This window comes from Gobius niger (assembly GCF_951799975.1).
Source record: "Gobius niger genome assembly, chromosome: 7".
In the NCBI taxonomy this organism is placed as follows: domain Eukaryota; kingdom Metazoa; phylum Chordata; class Actinopteri; order Gobiiformes; family Gobiidae; genus Gobius; species Gobius niger.
Window position 1 is genome coordinate 20,039,474 of NC_136858.1, and position 19,373 is coordinate 20,058,846.

Sequence of the window (19,373 nt, forward strand, 5' to 3'; positions counted from 1 at the left end):
ACACACCATGGTTGATAAAATGAGAGCAAAAATCAGCGCGTTGAATCAAAATATTATTTTTATGCACAGATCATAACGGTTGTTTTCCCGAACTTCACAACTTACGATAAACGACCACATTGCAGTCGTGCGACCAAAAACAAGAGGTCTTTAAACTCTTACATTGTGTTTACCTTCTAGGACCTGCGGCGATCCATTCAAGGCAGCAAGTTTGGAGAGCGTGTTGAGTTTAATCAATTCATAACGTCGAGATGGAGCCGAACTCACTGAAGGTAGCGTCTGTTATCACGCTTTCTTTTAATTACACCGCTATTTCAACAGTTTGCTAGCATTTCTGCACCTACTACACGCGACTCATCCATTAAAGTTTCAACATTGCATTTTTTTTAACCCCACATCTGTGTTGTATGTTAAAAAGCCTAAAAATAGTTAGCCTGCACGCGCTTGCTTAGTAACGTTCATTAGCGCGTAGTTACGACCCATTGTTGATCGCAGACGTGATATTTGTTGTTAAATTGACTTGATTGATCACTGATTGATTTAACAATGTTGTTTTATTTATTTTTTCCCAACAGTGGGTGGGCTCGTCTTGCGGCTTACATGGACCATACATTTTCTATAAAGCCTTTAAATTTCACCAGGAAGCCAAACCGAGGATTTTGTCTCTGGGTGACTTTTTCTTCGTGAGATGTAAACCAGAGGAACCTATTTGCATAGCGGAGCTCCAACTGCTCTGGGAAGAAAGAACAAGCAAGCAACTTCTATCAAGCTCCAAACTTTATTTTCTGCCAGAGGATACTCCCCAGGGAAGGACAGTCGCACACGGAGAGGTAGGAGTATTATTAGTGTGGTGTTGTCGTGTTTGGTGTGCCCCTGTTGGCAAGCGTTTTATTTTACAGCATCTTTACTGCATTAAGAGTTGGCAGCGCGTAGTAGTCTCCGGTATCACAGCCATTATTACATTGATACGCTGTGTGATGACTCAAATAGCCTACTACACAGTTTATGTACCTATTTGTTAGTTGTAGCTGTTTGTTTGACGTTGTGCCAGTTGCTGCACTTGTTTTTTTTTAAATAGACAGCCATATACCGCAGGAATTGTGTAGGTCTAGCTTAATAAAATCCACACCAATCATCTAGGCTGCCCTTTATATGATCACTAAACACGCCAAACAGGAGTGACACATGGGTGGATAGTGTGAAACATGAACGCTCTGGGATCAAACTCGCCTATGCCAATGGATGATAGTTATTAGTTGTTTTGTAATAGTCTCCCGGTTGATGTTGAAAGAGAGACTCGCGAAGTGAAGCAGGTCAAAGCCAGCACTAACACGTTTGAACTCCTCTTTCTTTTACGCTTTGCATAATTTTCCATGTGGCCATTTCCATTCTTGACAATGTGTTATTGTTGAGGCTCTGGGCTATTTCCCACCGCGCCGTGTTACATTACGCCGTTTGTTGGCACAGAAAGGCAATAGTTATGATTGACTGTGACCATATGTGGCGCTTGTGATCCGGTTACTTCACCACACTGAATGCTGTAACACTTTGATTATTGAGGACAGTTTTTTTTAATGCACCGGTCGTAAAACAAATGATGTATTGTTTGCTCTCTGAATCTGATATCAGCAGGCTACACTACAGTTAAGCTACTACTGTCGGCTTTTGATGACTACAGACATGACTCTGTGCTACTTTAATATTGTTTAGGGAAGGACAAAGCCGTGTTTGTACTCGAGTCTTCCGCTGATGGTTTACTTACATTCTTTCCTCTTGAGTAATAGAGTGGCTATCACATTTCTCTTTCATTAGAAAGGTGGGTAGCTATTGCCGGACGCTTAAGCTATAGAAGTTATCTATGAGCAGTGAGCATCTCATGAAGCCTGCTCACTTTAGCCTTTAACACGTAGCAATTATTTAGTCATTACTTTAAGTGCACACATCACTGATTCCGTGGCCACACTTGCGCAGACTCTCAGCTCCGCCTATTTCCCAAAGACTTATTTGCATCGCAAAACACATACATTCCGACCCATTGGCCATATTTAGGAAAATATTTTATTCACAACTGAAATAGCTGCACTGCAATATAAATCTGTTTTAAAGGTTTGTGGATGCGGCACACAATGTACTAGATAAATCACCTGGTTTACATTGTGTTTGATGTCAGACTGGAGAACACAAGCTATTTTCTCTCATGAATAATGCAGTGATTTGTTTCTGTTCCCGTGCATACACAGAAGATGCCTGTCTTAAAGCTGTGTTATTATAAACAACAGACAATTTTAACAATTAAATGAATATGAAATGACATTGTGTGACTGTAAAATAACCTAAATTAAAGGGTTTGCCAAGATTTTAGTTCTCAATTAAGGAGACAGCATATTGTGTAATATACTAATTAATATTTAATCCGCACTTATAATTTGATTAATTATTCATTTGACTGGAATGTTCCCCAACTAATTTATTGCACAGACCACAGGTAGAAATACACCTGAAAGAAGAAAAAAAGTAATCTATAAACATATATGTGTATGTGATATAGCCTATATTCCAGACACTAAGCAAGAGGCAGCTCTTCTATTTGATATTTCTCACATTTAGTCACTTTCACCTAAAACAGTAACTTCTTAAATTTGACATTTGAATAATGGATGTTGATTTTGATGTCCCGTTTGCACACAGAGTGAGCGATAGATAGTTCAAGTGTGAAGTCAACATCCTTCCAATACCAAATGGTATTTGGAGAGATATAGCAGTGAAGGTTGTACAATTAGATTACTGATTTACTTGGCGGAGGTGAGGTATGATGTAATTTCCTGGATATTTCTAAGGTATTTGTGTTTGCTCCAGCTTCTGCCCTGTGTTTGCTGCTGGAGGAACCAATACACGACCCACTGTGCTTGTTTTGCTTCAGTCATGGGCTGGAGCTCAACAAATTCAACTCTTTAATTTTGTCTGCTCAATACCCATATTGTACTAAATATGCTGTTTATTTTGTGTTAATTATTTAGAGCATTAGTGAAGGAAGCTCCATTTTTATAGTACCTCTGTGTTTACCCCCACCAGTTGAACACAGTCTACTCTTTAAACAAGCTTTGTGTTGAACTGTTCACCCATTTTAACAAACCCTCTTTTGGGGCCTCTACTCTCTTTGTCTGCTGCAAACTACCGACTAAATAGTCACATGTGTTTTAAAACTCGATGAGTGACACATTATTTCTTCTGTATCCAAATGGGCTCTCTCTCTCTCTTGCTGCTACGGCTTGCTGGCTTTAATACTTTCTGTTTTTGGACTCCCTTTTTCAGGAGAGAGCTGCGGGAAGATAACAGCTCATAGATGCACTGAAACCTCTCATTGTATACTCTGCTTCAGGCGACTAATTACTTATGCTTATCGTATACTACCCACTTTAGTGCAAATATAGCAGGAAGCTCTTAATGGAAAATCCCAAGTGCAAAGACTATTTCTGCATCATATGATATATTAATGTGCTATTATCATCGGCACCTTTGATTTGATATGACCTCTCTCCTCTGTCCTGTCCTGCTCTAACACTGACAGGCTGGGACTGCAGCACTAGGCCACTATTGATTGCTGTGGAAAACACTTTGGCATTCATCCAAAGCCATTTCTTCAGTACATGGCAGCAGTCCATGCATGTGTTTCAGTGCTTGGAAAGCCAGCTTGTAGGGAAATTAGATTGTATTCATTTGCCTCTTCTTTGATTTTTCCTTAGGGAAAAACCCTGAATGGGTAATTTAGGCATCTGGGATGCTAGTTGAGTTAAGTGTAAGTGGCTTAGATATGCGAGTGGCATTTGGATGGATAAGGTCGTGGTGCTGAATGACTTCAGTGTAAATCTGCTGTGGCACATTTTTCAACTGGCCATTTTAAAATATCCAGTGTTCTGTTGTCTGGACCAGCCTGTGTAATATAGCAAATCTCCCTATTCAGACAACAATGGCAGGAATTTTGAAGGTGGGGGGGGGGTGGGGGGGGGGGGGGGGGGGGTCACTGTGCATGTGTGGAGTGTGCGCATGTGTGCCTCCTCCCGCCAGAGAGCAAGTCATTAACTCTGAACACTGCCCTCCAGTGAATTCCTCACCATTGCTGAAATAGCATGTAAATTATTACCAGCTTCTTAGGATAGTGTAATTTAAAACCTATAACATGGAGTAGTCTCAACTTTAAAGACTGTTGAAACTCTTCTCATTGTCGGCCATTGTATCTATGATAACAGTCTTTGTGTCTTATTGTTTTCACAAAATCATGTTGTGCTTTCTGTATTATGACATATCATAGCAGCACCTGGTTTGTCAACACCGGGGACTTTTGGAGCTCAGATTTTTCCAGTTTGTCATTCACTAACCACTTGAACAAGCAAACATTTGCCTTGATGCATGAGTTGAGTGCCCCCAGCTGGAGTAGACTATTATTAAAACCTTTCAGAGACATATAGCCATAGATGTGAAGCCAATCATTTTGCATCTAAAATAAGTAACCATGTGATTAGTCAGAGTTGTGAGTATTTGCAAGAAAGCTTCTGCAGATGGAGGCCGAAACGAATGCGTTTTAACATAGTGACTAGTGGTTTTGACTTTGATTTTATGTATTTGCAAGAAAGCACAATGTTGCGTTCAGCCGATGCAGCTTTTTTGCAATGTCCAAACATGATGTATGTCTCGGCCACTTTGAGAAAGTCCAGATATGCAGGCAGTTTATCTGTGCGTCTATATTTATAAAATGTAGCAAGTCCCTTCATAAATCACCTAATTTGTGTTTGAGCAATCTGCTAATGGAATCAGTGAGAAAAGTTTCAGCAGTGTCTTGTGGATCCATAACTGCTACGTCGAACCTTTTCAGATAAACAAAATAAAGTGACTATGGAAACAATATTCACACTCATTGTTAAACCAACACAAGCTAACTTCCCAGAGAGCCTCTTTCGAACTCAGATAAGTTTGTTTTGGGACAGTGACGGCAAGGTCAGCCGTGAAGAAGGGACACAGATAATGAACCCATATAGTGTTTCATAGTCCCTGTCTCATTGTCCATATCACTATGTCCATTTCTCAATTACTAATCTCCCTTGGCCTTAGGAATTCCTGTGCTGACCTCTGTGCTGCAGCAGCCTGAAAGCCTCGCAGCTTGACAGGAGCGCAGTGTATATGGGGTAGAGGGACAGCCACCCACTGGGAGCTGCACCGCTAACTCTGACGCTCAAGGCCCGGTCCCATCTGCAAAACAGTGACACTGAGGAATGTCTCAGTCTTACCTACTGGAGCCATGCAGGGGATTGTGGGCACTAATACGAGATATTGCTATGGCATTGCTTCTAATTCAATCACCATGAGCATCATTTGGAGAGGCCTCATAGACACATTGTCACTACACCACTTGATATGGATATTAGTCATAGAGCTTCTTGTTATTCTAAAACATACATTTCGTGCTGTGGTATGTAGTCTGCCTATGATGTTATATGACTGTAAATGAATTATTATTTAATGTTAATATTACATTAAATTTGTATGTTCTGATCATAAATAATTCTTGAGTCTTCATTAGCGTTTTTATTTTAATCCATTCTGTGCAACCCTACCAGTAAATGAGTTATTTATTACCAAGATGACACAGCAAAAAAAAAAGGCTTACTTGAGAGAAAGACTTGTTGGTGGTTCATGTTTTTTTGTTATCTATTCTGTATGTGGCATGTTACTAATATGACACTTGTTAGTCTGTGGCGCTGCTTATGTGTTGTGTCACCTCTTAGCTGTGGGCTAACAGTCCTTTGACCTATATTATCAAGTGGCCTGCTGGCTGCGTGTGCTGCTTGGCTAAACTATCAGCCGCCTAACTTGAGCTGACAGCACAGTGCGGAAGAGCGGCATTTACACAAGACCAAAGCCCCCCCTCAAGTATCAAACCAAAATACTTCGAGAGATCACAAGACTCAGGACCGCGAAGGAATTAATAATCTGTGGTACAGCTGTGTCATGTGCGCTGTTAGGTAATGAATTGCTCAATCTGTTCAAAATCTGAAAAATTCATATACACTACATTTGTATCTTTTTACAAGATTTTGGAAAAATCATAGAACATGTTGTTCTTTTCGTCTGATTGTAAAAGTGTGGTTTATTTTGTACAGTCTTTGTTCTGGCTAAATCAATAAACGCTAATTTGAACTTGAAAAAGTACAAAAATTCAGCTAACTCTGGTGGTTTCTACTGTGTTACTGTATTTCACAATAGTGACGACATTCTGTGGTATGCTGCACGTTGCTCAAATTTACGGTATTTGACTGAATATTTCTCAATCTATTATCACAAATTGTGCAAACCTCAAACCCACATGGCGTTTTCCTGACTGTAGGTGCTGCAGTACATTGCTGCCCACAAACTGTGACCGGTATAAAACATAACAAAAGGCCCAGTGTATGGCAGAACTAATTGATGGAGGCTGTACTCGGAGCTGGGCTCATAGACTGATTATATTGTGGACTGTGTTGACAGCTGCTGAATTGCTCTCACCTGTTGTGTTTTGCTCTTGAGCTGAACAGGCTCTGTTGACACTCACACAAGGCGGCGTGTCATTGGCTTGATTGATAAAGAGGCACTTCTTGTGTTTTTAAGTATTTCTATTGCTCTTGCTGCGTGCCCCTGGTGCGCTATTAAATCACCCAATGCATGAGAGTCTTATTCTTCAATGTAACCAGTGTATTATTTTAGTTTCACTGAACTAAAGGGGAACATTTCTCTGTTTGCCTCTTTGTCTGCTTAGATTGCATCAAAGTGCAGTCCCTAACTCCGTACAGTGGGGCTTTGGCTGCAGGCTGAATGCTATTTACTGTTTCTCTACATTATTCAAATGGCCTGCTTTTCTGAAGGCTGCTACAGCAGTCAGTTTTTCATTGCATGGAAAGCCGGTTACAACCACCCGCCACCACTTGACAGCCGAAGACAGCTCATTATAAAAAGACCGAAAACCCATGTTTGATGTTTCTACTTAGTGAGAGAGGCACTGCTATATCAAGCTATCCCTTGCAGGCTTTTTCTTTATAAGGAAATGCTGTCTCTAACTCCTCTGATTTGATATGCCTATAGTTTCTGATGATGTGAGAATAGAATTGTATTTGGGGAAATGTCTAAAAAGAGGCTTTATGGATGTGTGTTCATACGTATGCTTTTAGACAAATATTCTTAAAAATGCACAATAAAAATGTCAATAACAATAGTGGACAGAGTTACAACAAAAACCACCATGAGGTTTACAAAGACGTGATTTATTGCTTTGGATTTTATTAGGCTGTGTAGGCATGCTCCAACTGCAGTCCGCCCCCTCTATACTCACAGCACAAGCTGAAACATAACTATTTATACCCTGGCTTGAAGAGTGTTAATTTTAATGATAAAAAGCAGACAAACTGGTTAACTCCAAATAACTGCATAAACATCAGAGAGCTTTCATTTCTGCCTCCCCACATCTGTACTCCAGATTTCTCTTTCTGTAATAGCCGTCTTCCACCACACTGCACCACTCAGTTGGTAACAAGCACTTCAGCCATTAGTCCTTCAAATGGAAACACATTTAGGCATCTCGGGCTCTTTCCCAACTCTAGTTGTTCAAGTACAAGTTATTAAAAAGGGTTTGTGCTATCAATTGAAAAGGACAGACGGCAAGAAAGAAAGTAGAAGTGATTGGAATTCAATGAAATGAATAGCTTTTCCTGTCATGAGTGAGTGTGTATGTCTAAGGGGAATGTCAGTCGTTCATTCATAACCTTATCTATTCATTACACATTAAAGGTGTGCAGTTGGCTTTGAAAACAGTTAACAGAGGGGATATGAGGCGCCCGACTTAATAGATGTTGATCAAAACATCTTAAAACAACAATGTCCGCATTGACATTGATTTAAATTCTGGCCTAAATTCAATTCAGCTATCACACGCTCCATCCATATTCATGTCCCCATTAATTTACTTACACTAACACGGCCCTAATGCGACTCGACACACATACCAATCACGTTGATAAATACCCCCATTCTGTTCTTTGTCCCATCTGAACTCTGAGCGGGACCCTTTGTCTTTGCCACTCTGTCAATTTTGTCTTTTGTCAAATCTTTTTCTCCAGAAACAAATATTTTAGCAGAATTACAGAAACAAAAATGTATGAAAATTATTTTTATTGACTAAAAATCTTGATTTTTTTGTTGACTTTAGCTTGAAAGCCTACAGGATTATCTCTCGATTTTAGTTCAGGAAGGTGTGACACAAGTCTAGCTCCACCTACTTACCTTACCTGCCGTTGTTTGTGTACGGTGTCAGTGAGTGTTATTATGACTTTTTGTTAAGCCTCTTCTGCTCTATGGCGCACATTATGCAATAATCGGTTGATTTTGAAATCCTGTAGTGTGTGCAAGTTTAATGAAAACAAAAATGACCAGAAGGAACACATGAAAACAATATAAGATCCTGATGGAATTATTTCAATCTGACATTGTACTGTTCAGCCAAAGAACCCCTTAAAGAAACAAGTCTGGTCCTTGGCGTTTTTTTTTGCTCTGCCATTCGTAGCTGAAAAAAAAAATGGAAGAAGTTAGCACAGTAATTGCACAGTAATAGCATGGTAGTGGGATGGAAATAGCATGGTAGCAGCTCAGGACTGACACCTGAACACTTTCGTTGTATGCTTGTACATTTAAAACTTCTGGTGTTTTTACAGCATGAGGTCGTTGCTGTGTCGGAGAAGGTGATTGTGCGCTTGCAAGACCTGGTGAAGTGGACAGTGCCGGACTCGTCGGGATGGAGTCAGGGGCTGAAGGTGGAGCCCCTGAAGTCGACTGTGCTGCAGAAGCTGGGCACCAATGGTCGCCGAGAGGCTCTGCACCGCTACCGGGACAGCACGGTGACAAGCGGGCTCAACTTCAAGGATGTGCTGCGGGAGAGGGCCAAGTTAGGTGAGCACTTTCTAAGCATTTCCATTGGGTTTGTTACGCGTGATATAGAATGGTTATGCATTTGCCTTTGTCATAAATCAATTCACCATCTTTGGTTGGTTTAACGGATGTTTTTATCCTGTGTGCCATTTGTTGGTTTGAAGTATTCTTGTGATGTGAATCGATTATAATCACTGAATTATGATATTACAATACCATCAAATTGGCAGGTTGTCACGGGGATCAGAACCTGGTTTTATTTTGATGTTATTCTGCCCGTCTACTTTTGCGCTCATAACCCAAACCTTCAGCCTTCAAGCTTGTAGTGATTTCAACCCAACACATCATCACTATTCATTTGAGCTGTGCGGCTTTGTGAGTGCAGTGGTTTGTATTACTCTTCATCGGATTATGTCGTATAATGCATTTACTCTATATCTAAAGCAGTAAAAATTCATTTTTCTATTGTCACCCTATCCCACAGTGAACGTTGTAATTGCTTGTGTATTAGCCTCATAGGCGTGTGACTGTGAATGGTTGTTGAATGCACTATTGAATGTCAGCATCACTTGGAGTCTTAATGTTTGATTGTTGCCGTTGGTCTCCAGGGTCTCACTTCTGTGTGAACCAGGATCCAGTGCTGAGATAAAGTGCCATGTCTCTGTCGATGACTCACACAATGCAAATAAGAAACAGTGGCATTTAAGCCTAATAATCAGAAAGAACATAATGTTCCCTTTGAAGCCATTAATTTCTCCTCTCCCTCATTGCTGTGATGTAATGGCCATTGCTGATTCTAATTATGAGAATTTCGCTTAGAAACACCATCGTAATTACCATCTATTTTTCTGATTATTACCAAGCTCCACAGCGATTCAGTCCAGGATTTTGAATGTAAAACATGCAATACACCTAAAAAGACCTGCCATTTTCCATATCTGTGTTCTGACGAGATTTGTATTGTTGCAGGAAGACAGGCAAGTGTTTGAGTGTGATGCCCTTGAATACCCAACATTGTTACACTCTCACATGCTCAAAATGGACAAGGCGATCGATAAAGGATGCTCTGTTGTTATTGCAGGGATCAATAGACTTTGATTGTGGTTGTGTTTCTGTGCATCGCCGGCCTTCATAAATGGACGCCTGCATCTTAAATGATCTTGTATTGCATATTATGGCCCTTATACAATGCACCATACAGACGGGTCGTATGGATTTATCCACTGTCAGAGCAATAACCCGGAGACGGGCTATTGTTAACTGAATGCTGTGGTTCAAGTGTGGGTGCGTGCCCTGGGTGTGCACGCGTGTTCCTAATGAGCAGAGCAGCCGTTAATGACTCCATCAGGCTGTTTCTAAATGCTCTTGTCACTCCAATGGGACGCCCGGCCTTAGAATGTGCACACGCAGCAGAACAGGGCCTGGCGCTGGCACTGCACCAGGGACATACACAAATACACTACTGTCATCCACACACTTCATAGTACAAGTGTTTCTGTTGTTTCCAACCCTGTAGACAAAGTGCTTTTATATTATTGTCCATAAGTAGAATACATTTCCTAAAACATACTTTACTTTAACATACTTTTACGTACTGGTGGTCATAGCTACAAGGGTTGTGATAACAAGAAAAAAAATCAGTATAATTGTAGTATTTGTATTACTTTGTCATCTCTCCCAGACACTTGAGCAATATTTACAAATTTATAGAAGCCTAAAAAGCCTTAAAAGCATTTTATTCTTTAAAAGGGTTTGCCTTAGAAATATCCACTGCAATGCTGATTGTGTTCTGTAGATCATGAATAATCCGTTATCCAGAAATTAATTAATGTGATTGCTGTTTGTAGGGGTATGATAACTGAGGACCTCATTTTCATCAAAATCACAAAACTCTTGTGCTATTATGATGTAAACACAATGCTGTTTTTTAGATAAAGAGTTTGAGTATTGATCGGATAACAGTTATTGATTACTAAAGTACCCTAATGTGGTAGACTTGTCACAATTACTTCGATTAGCATTTGCAGCGCTATTAGTCAGGCTGATACTTGCATTAACAGAATAAAAGTAAGTTAATGTATGATGGATATGATCTGACTGACATAAGGTCCTATTGTGATTTCCTCCAAATTCTAACTATGTCAAAGGAATTAGATTGTTGCTCATAACAGGATGCTGCAGCAATGCCACAAACTGCACACAAAACCATTGTGACCTTAACTGCCATAAAGTGTGCCATTGTTATCCAGGGAACCCGCTCTTTTTTTTCCAAATGTGTTTCCGAACTGTTCCTGGCACAGCGCCAATGTGAATTAGGAGCACTTTTGTATTTGTCTCACAGGCAACACATAAAAATACCACAAGACAAGCGCTTCTTTCGTGATAAAAACGGCTCTTGTGCAGAATTGTTCTTGATCTATATTTCACTTTGGTGAGAGAACAAAGCTCCGTTTCTCCTGCCAGTATGAGGACAAAAAGAGTTCAAACCAAAAAGCAAAGTGGAGTCATTAATTAGAGAAACCTGACCTTCACTGTTGTCCTGCACCGAGCAGACGGCCCGGGAAAAAACAGAAACCTATGAGCCAGAGAGAGCATTGGGATCATAAGTCAAACTCCAATTCTGCAGTTGACACACACAGGACATGTCTGTAAAACCGTAAAGTTATCATTTCATTTGAGACTATAGTTTGTTGACAGATGTTTTATGCAGTGTGTCAAAAAGAAATCGAGTTGTGGACATACAAGGAAGAGTTTAAGTAATTGCACGTACACAGCAAAAACTGCAGCCTGGTTGTCCATATGTGGTCAATGTGAAGAGACATTAATCCCTAATAAGGCTGTGATGCTTAGATTATACTTATTAATAATCAAGCTACTTTACAAATGTAATGTAAATGGTCCTCCTAAGTTTGTCTTACATGAAGTGAGCATTAGTGTTTCTTTTTACAGTTCAATCCGCAGGGGATAGCTTGCCAGAGAAGTTTACATTCTGCACCTCTATCTCTCCCCAGAGAACTGGCCTGATTCTCTTTTTTTTCATTGCTGCCTGCCGAAATTGGTTTCTGGTCGTATACTACGAAGGCGAGTGCCGGAGTGCTGTGTCTGCTGATACAGTTTGTTGGTGCCAGTAGAAACAGAGAACTGTAGGTTGGAAATAATCACAAAGAAAGCAACACAAAGATGGTGCTCACTCAAGAAATAGCTCAATATTATTTTATTCCTGTCTTGTCTTTCTTTAAAACACGACTTCCGAAAGTGGGCGGGAGGAGGGATTGTAAAGATTACACAAGGTCATTGCTCCTGAACTTAAAAAAACTATACATTGTGTGCCTGAACTCAGCTATTGTGTGTAGATAACAATAGCAAACATTATGTGAGAAAAGACTGTATGTTGTGTCCTATATTTCAGGTTGATCCGCTATTGATCTAAAAATATGTACAAATCCATAAACACTGGTAAAAACAGAACAATGTGGATACGGATATCAACTCTTTAAACTGTTACGACTTCCTGCGATGATGTAATGGACCTTTTTAAAGCACTTTTACAAGACACAAATATGCACTGACATTTTCTTCACCACTGGCCTTCAGCAATAGACTGTCATGCCATTAGATAGACATAGATAATGTGATGGGCGATATAAAGAAACAAACATATCACCCTTTTAAAAGATGGGTCATGATTCAGTTTGATCACAATTCATGTACCCTATGTTGTGTAGGAGAGATTACTAAAGTTAGAGTTCATGCTCCTGCCAGCTAATGTATGAGTTATTGTCAAACATAGACAGATATCAATGATATTTTTAAGGATTCTTTTCTGATTTTGAGCTTGAGAAATGTGCCAGCCTATATCCTGCTGATATAACACCTGATCCGTATGCAGGGCCCATATTCTCCCTGCAATATTTCAGTCAGAACGTTTCAATTTGATGCAGAGAAGAGATTCAGTCCTTTTTTTTTTGGGGGGAGACTGTTTAGGCGAGTAAGAGCCGGCGATAAGGAAACAGACAGCTGCAGTCACCTCACGCTTGATTTGTCGCGCTGACAATACACACGCAGTCATATTGGGGACTTGAGCCGCTATCGCACACACACAAAACGCTTTATGTTTCGACTGTGACGTGGTGCGGAGTGAGGGCTTTCTCTGAAAAAAAAAAAAAAAAAAAAAAAGATAAAAGGAACGTGTCACTCTGTTGTGTTTGGCTGTGACAGAAAGGACACAGTGCTCTAGTAAAACACAGTGCGCTCCGTGGCCAACTACTCCATTCACTTTGTGGCAGAACGGAGTCTTGTTTACCTTGGCCACCTCAGTTTTGAGTTTTTGATGTGATTGATAATATTGATGGTGCTAGATTTAGACACATTTGTTGAACATAGCTATTCCAAACCATCCTGATCTTTTACAATATGCCTTGGAGTATTATGTTATTCCGAATAATGAAGTTAAACGTATTCTAATTCAGTTCCAGTTGTTAAATATTGATTATTTATTGGTTTCTCTCACTTGCACGGTCCTTTGTCTCCTAAGCCATTGTTCTGTTTGGCTTTATCCACTATCTCCTCCATTATGCACAGACCTGTAGCACAGCATCACAAGCTGTTTTTCTCGCTGATGTGCTCATATCATTAATTCCCTTCTGACTGTGGCCTGGCCGGAAGCCAGACAATTCTAAATCTGTAAGCAGTAAATTGTGTGCTGGGCTGGAAAAATCTATTAGATGTTTGAGCATGCCTCGAATTTGAATGTTAGCCGGAATAAAAGAAATAAAGTGAAAATGAGAAAACCCACTGACACTGACTGTTATGGCTTCTGTCTTCACGGAACAGCTGTATTTGCTAATAATGTGGCGTTTTATCTCTGAAATAGTACATAATGTGCTTTGTGCGGTGTTCCCAAAGTGACTGACGATAATAAATTGGGCTACTTTGAATCTCTGTGTCTCAGCTGTGTTCACGTACCTGCTACTCCTTCCCGTAATGGCTTTGTTGTTTACATTGAAAAGAAGCAAAACTTGACTTGCAAATAAAGGTACATTGAGGTCGGCATGTCAGCTATTTCGCCTAACTATGACGAAGAACACGCTATCGAGCATTGATTGGGGAACAGATTAGATCTTCCTCAAATAAATCGCCTGCCGTTTCCTGTTTTGCACTGACTCAAGTGTTACTCAATCACCCTGTCATACCCGCCCTCATCAAAACGCCGTTCATTTATGCATTACAGCAATGAGACTTCATACTCCGAGTTGTTTTGTTTATTTCTCCGTAGGTATCGGCAGTTTCAGATGGACACAAGGGCAAGTGCTTTCTCTGCTGTTGCCGTCAGACTCTGAGACATCACAGATTGTACAATTAATATCTCCGCATATTTTACGTACGTGCCAGTCCATCTGCTTTATGAATGCATGTAAAACTGTCCTCCGCCGAATTTAAAAAATGACTCAAATGAGCATTAAAATGGTAGGACAATGCCGGGCGAAGCCATAAAAATCAGAGCAGGATTTTGTCAGAAAGTGCCAGGAATGCTAATTTAACAACTGTGTGATGTTCTGTTAATCTCTTGCGCAAGTATGTTTTGGATCTCCTATTGCCGCATCTCTCTCTGCGTCTGGGTGATTGTGTGCTGTCAAACATGATGTGCTCATTTTATTGTGACACGTCCCCCCCCCCCCCCCCTTCCTTGCAGGCATTGTTTGTATCCTTTTACCGATTTAGCAGGCGCCACATAGGCCGAGCGTCGTCCTCATATTCTTTTTCCGCGGCATCGTCGAGCAAGAACAGTCGGTGCAGAAGAAATCTATTTAAGGATGTGAGAACAAATGAAGTGTTGCGTTGAATATTATTTTATTCTTCTCGCTGTGGTGAATGGGAGGGAAAACGCACTCAGTCAGACCAGTGTCACGGTAAAAATAGAGCGCTCTGTTGATTGCGGATCACAACGCGCACTTAATGCCTTAATTTAAAAGGCAGAACTGATGCAATTGGGTCACAGGCTGAAAACGGTAACATGTAGGTTGTGTTCAAAACATTCATCGCTGTAAATTGACGTCCTGCTTTTGTGCGGCCACGTTAATGCTTCGCTTTATTGTGCTTTCATCTGAAGTTCGTGCCCGTATGATTGAATAATGCCACTGCTAATTAACAATACGCTGAAATAGTGAATAATTGGAATAATGACATCTGCATTTTGACAGTTAAAAGGCACATTTCTGACCTGTCCTCTACCCCAATATTAAACTATAGCCTCATTAAAATGTTATCATGCCACGTGAGCACAGCCTATTATACCGTACTTGATAGAAAACAATCACCGCTCTTGTACGAATAACATAGTGTTCATATTACAGCGCAGAGGTAACGCATTTTTCCGGCGCTGATCGTAATTGCAGTGAAACATTTGATAGATTCCAGACCTTTGGTGGAGCTGCCTGCTTTAAGCGGCCTTCACTTGCCTGGGTACATAACTGCTCCTAATGCTTTTATTAGGCCAAAGACACACAAATGACATCACCGGTGTTTAGTGGAATATGCCGGCGCGGATGCCGTAATATGTTTTGTTTTCTTTGATACATTGACAGCCAGAGTATTTTGAGCGAACGCCTTAGCTGCAAACAATAGATCATTGATGCTTCGCTGTCCTCTTTCTCAACCTGTCAGTCCATTTCCTTGTTATGTTCTGGCCCGAGGAGGACTTGGCAAAATGAGAGACGTTCAGACTGTGTTTTTCCCCTGGTTTTTCCTTTTAGTCATAACTCAGACAGAGCTGTTGTTTGATTTGACGTTTTAAGGATTATAGACAGTTAACAAAGCCGCTCTTAGAAAAGTACAGTCTCCCCAGCGCTTATTACAGGACAGTGGCCAAATGGATGACCAAACTGTCATATTTCAGAGATGATATGAACAACACACCGTGCTTTTGCTATTGCAAGAGAAAGTACTTATTTATGTTAAATAGTTCAAGTGACTGTTTTCATTCCACTGTCCATGCCAGTAAACATGATGTGACAGTTCTTTAAAAGCAGACCCCACGAACAATAGCTGCTGTTGAAAGTCTTTACTGACATTCTGACCAGTTTCAGCACCTTGTTAGATTTAGCCTCAAATGATCTTTTTTAATCCGTTCCTTGTGTGACGTAGACAGCCTATGTACTGTGGTGCCCTGAATACATTTGGTAAAGACGGAAAGTGCAGCCTGTAATCGACGTCGAGCAAGTCACAGATGATCAGAAATTACCTGCTTGTTTAGCGGATACTGTCCATGCCACATGAACCGAGTCTTGTGAAGACAGTTTATGTCAGGGCGAGAGGCAGAACTTCAAAAGGACACTATTAGCGCTGTGGGAAACACAATAGTAACTGGTTTATTTAGTGTTTGTGGTTTAGATGGTTGTGTAATCACTACTAATTATAGAAAAGAACTTTAGCTAAATCCCTTTGTTAGCATATCTGTGTATTTGGCTTTGCGTGTTCAACATGCTTTATATCCATGACGCCACATAAACAAGAAGTGTGAACAGATGGCGCTGGTTTTTAATGACATATTGCTTTCTGTAAAGTCTCCCTCTAAGCCAGTCAAAAACGTCTCCCCTTGGGCTCTGCTCTAGTTGCTATCATCCGCTCGTAATGTCACTCTTCTCTGTCAGGCCCCTCAGACAAATAAATCCACTGTAAACGCTGCATTGTGGCATGTCATTATTGAGAAGAGTTCCGGTTGGATTAACTGTATCCTTCTTTCGTTGTGTAGATTTGCTGTTAGATAATGAGACTATGGAGACTGTTAGGCTCTTACTATGCAGTTATGTGGACTGGAAACAATGTATAACTGACACAGCAGCATAGATTTTAGATTTTTTATAGGGCAAGTATAGATTTTGTGATCTACTTATTGCTAGTCTTAGTAAGGGAACTTCTGCATTTCAACACATCTTTAGGTTACTCTTTACAATTTAGATTTCTAGTTTAAATTTCGAGACAATAAATTAGTCTTTTAATAGATCTAAACAATAATGGAACACAGCATTTCACATCAACCAATTACTACTGCTAAAAAAGTGTGGTTAATAGTTTACATTCCTCCGTTATGCAGATAAAGGCCGTGTGAGACAGGAATTCACCGTGGAGCCATGTTGAATGACAATCCCCCCAAACATGTCTAACAAACACCCCTCCTCCTCATTACACATTTACCTTTGGGAAACGTGCCTGTCCCAAATAGCCTCTAGAATTATCATCCTTTCAGTCCACAAACATATTAAATCATGCTGCCGTCCTGCGCTGCCCTGAGTAGTATGCCTGACTTGATAATGAGGGGCCCTTCTTTGAGTTGCACACTCCAACTTTGATCTGGAATGGCATGTAATTCCTCGCTTGACCCAATTCCCAATCTTGTGATAAGCTGTGTTTTCTCTCTCATTTGTGTCTAACCTTCAGCTCTGAAGCACGAGCTTACGGTCCAATTAAAGATAATTTTATAAGTAGCATGTCATATGAATGGTTACAAATAATGCTTTTCAAATGCAGGCTACAGTGCGGTGTTAATAGAAAACTTTAGTGCGTGAAATCAGAAAGTATTACTGTTCCTTTATACTCATATCAAATGAATTTTTTGTACATTTTGTTCACTGTTGTTTGGGTTTTTGTGGCTCGATGGAATAACCAGAAGTTACGTGAGCCCTGCAGTACGATCTAAAGGATTTGACATTTTTATTGTTTATAGTTTTGTTATAATACTTGTGCGCAGATGTTTGACATGCAAGATGTGAAATATAATGCTGCGATCTTCTTTAGGTCTCTATAAAACATTCAGTTACTTGAAATGTCATCTATTTTAGGTCAATGGCAATATTGGTCCAGATCCATTTTGTGTTTTGAGTGTTGATATAGAAAGAACATACTATATCTTCTTTCAATATGTTTTTTCAGCTAGTGTAAGGGCAAGATATAAAAATCGAAGAAAGGTCTAGAAATAATAGCTGTTGTACTAGAAAATGTTTGAGTCAAAGTCCTTGCACGTTTATTAGATATCCTCTGAGACTTGTTTGTGCATTTAAAGGCTGTACCATTCTGTGCTCACACTACTGTAGTGTTTGTGTAGAAAATCTATACAATATGTGGCGGTGACAGTTGCAGAGACCCCCGATCACAGCTGCTCAATTGAGTTTGCGGCGTGACAAATGAGAGTGATCGTCACAGCGGATAGAGTATCATCAACGGGTTGTAAAAGCTTTTAGACTTTGAAGAACAGCACTTTCACATGCTCTCTACATTTACAAAGAAATGTGTTGATTAAGTTTGCAGCCTGTTGTATATTTTATGGGTACCTTTTTTTTTTTTTACTTTGTCAAGTAGAGTACGATCAGTGGATTGACCCCAGACTTCAGTTGTCTGTAAGCAGTGGAGAGAAAGACTGAACAGCGCTTTGGGCCAATCCATCACAACACACAGGTCCTTCGTTCTTTTCATTCTCCCTCTTTTATCTCACAAACACCGTGCTTGGTCTCTATGGATAGATTGTACATTTTTAATAATGGTATTGTTCTGTCGCATAACGTGACTTCCTCATGTAAGTTCTTCTCACTTTTTTATACACATTTAAATCTACACATTGCCAGTGGAGGTTGCATTATTAATTGAAATTCGGGCTGTACAATATTGCAAAAAAAACAAACAAACGGCATAAACGGCAGATCTTGGGTGTTGCGGCAATGCTTGTATTGCAGTATTTCAACACAGTTTTCTCCGTTGAATCGAAATGTAAGCAATTAGTGTTTTGTGTGTTGGCAAAAATGCACAAATATCATTGTGGATCCTGTAATCTGGATATGACCAAAATTGCAATCATTTGATGGATTACGCAACCCAAGTATGAATCGAAGGAAAATTGGAAAGTCTCAAATCGCAAATCACACTAGCTGCAATCATGTCAGCTTTTATGGCTAAAATAAAGACAAAACAAAGTAGTCTTGAATTTAACGCTCCTGAATGTTTTTAAAATACTCTCTGTAACATAAATTGCTTTTTTCATTCTTATGGTCAGTTTTTGCTTACTGCCTGCTCGCCTAGTTTCTCAGAAATGTTGCTCTGAAATTGTACCTAAACATGATGTCAGTCTGCTCTAAAGTGCTCTGTTGCAGCTCCTTTGTTCTAAAGTAACCTCCTGTTGTTTGTGATACTGAACAAATCCGTGCTTTTGACGAGGCACTCCTACAAATAATCCCTTCATGTATTACAGGACCAATTAAACACAAACTTTTCAATCTGGCGATCAATACGGCAGCAGCTCCCGTTGGCCACGTGCCAGACACTTTAGGACCGGAGCGATGGTTGCTATGGAGCTGCTCAGGGGAAAGAATGTTTAATGTAACAGAATCACATAAATCAGGCACCACAAAGTGATCCCGTTGTTTTCTCTTAAAAACATT

The 19,373-nt window shown here is 40.2% G+C and overlaps 1 protein-coding gene across 1 annotated transcript in view; it reads left to right on the top strand.

Annotated features, from left to right (window-relative positions):
- Positions 1-201: 201 nt before the first annotated feature.
- The window catches only part of arid5b (AT-rich interaction domain 5B), a 63,904-nt gene continuing 44,732 nt past the window's right edge, over positions 202-19,373 (top strand). Inside the window, exons 1-3 of the mRNA XM_079559525.1 lie at positions 202-272; positions 576-830; positions 8,733-8,967. Of these exons, the coding sequence (XP_079415651.1) occupies positions 252-272; positions 576-830; positions 8,733-8,967 (511 nt within the window). The 5' untranslated portion in view covers positions 202-251. The remainder of the gene's footprint in view (positions 273-575; positions 831-8,732; positions 8,968-19,373) is intronic.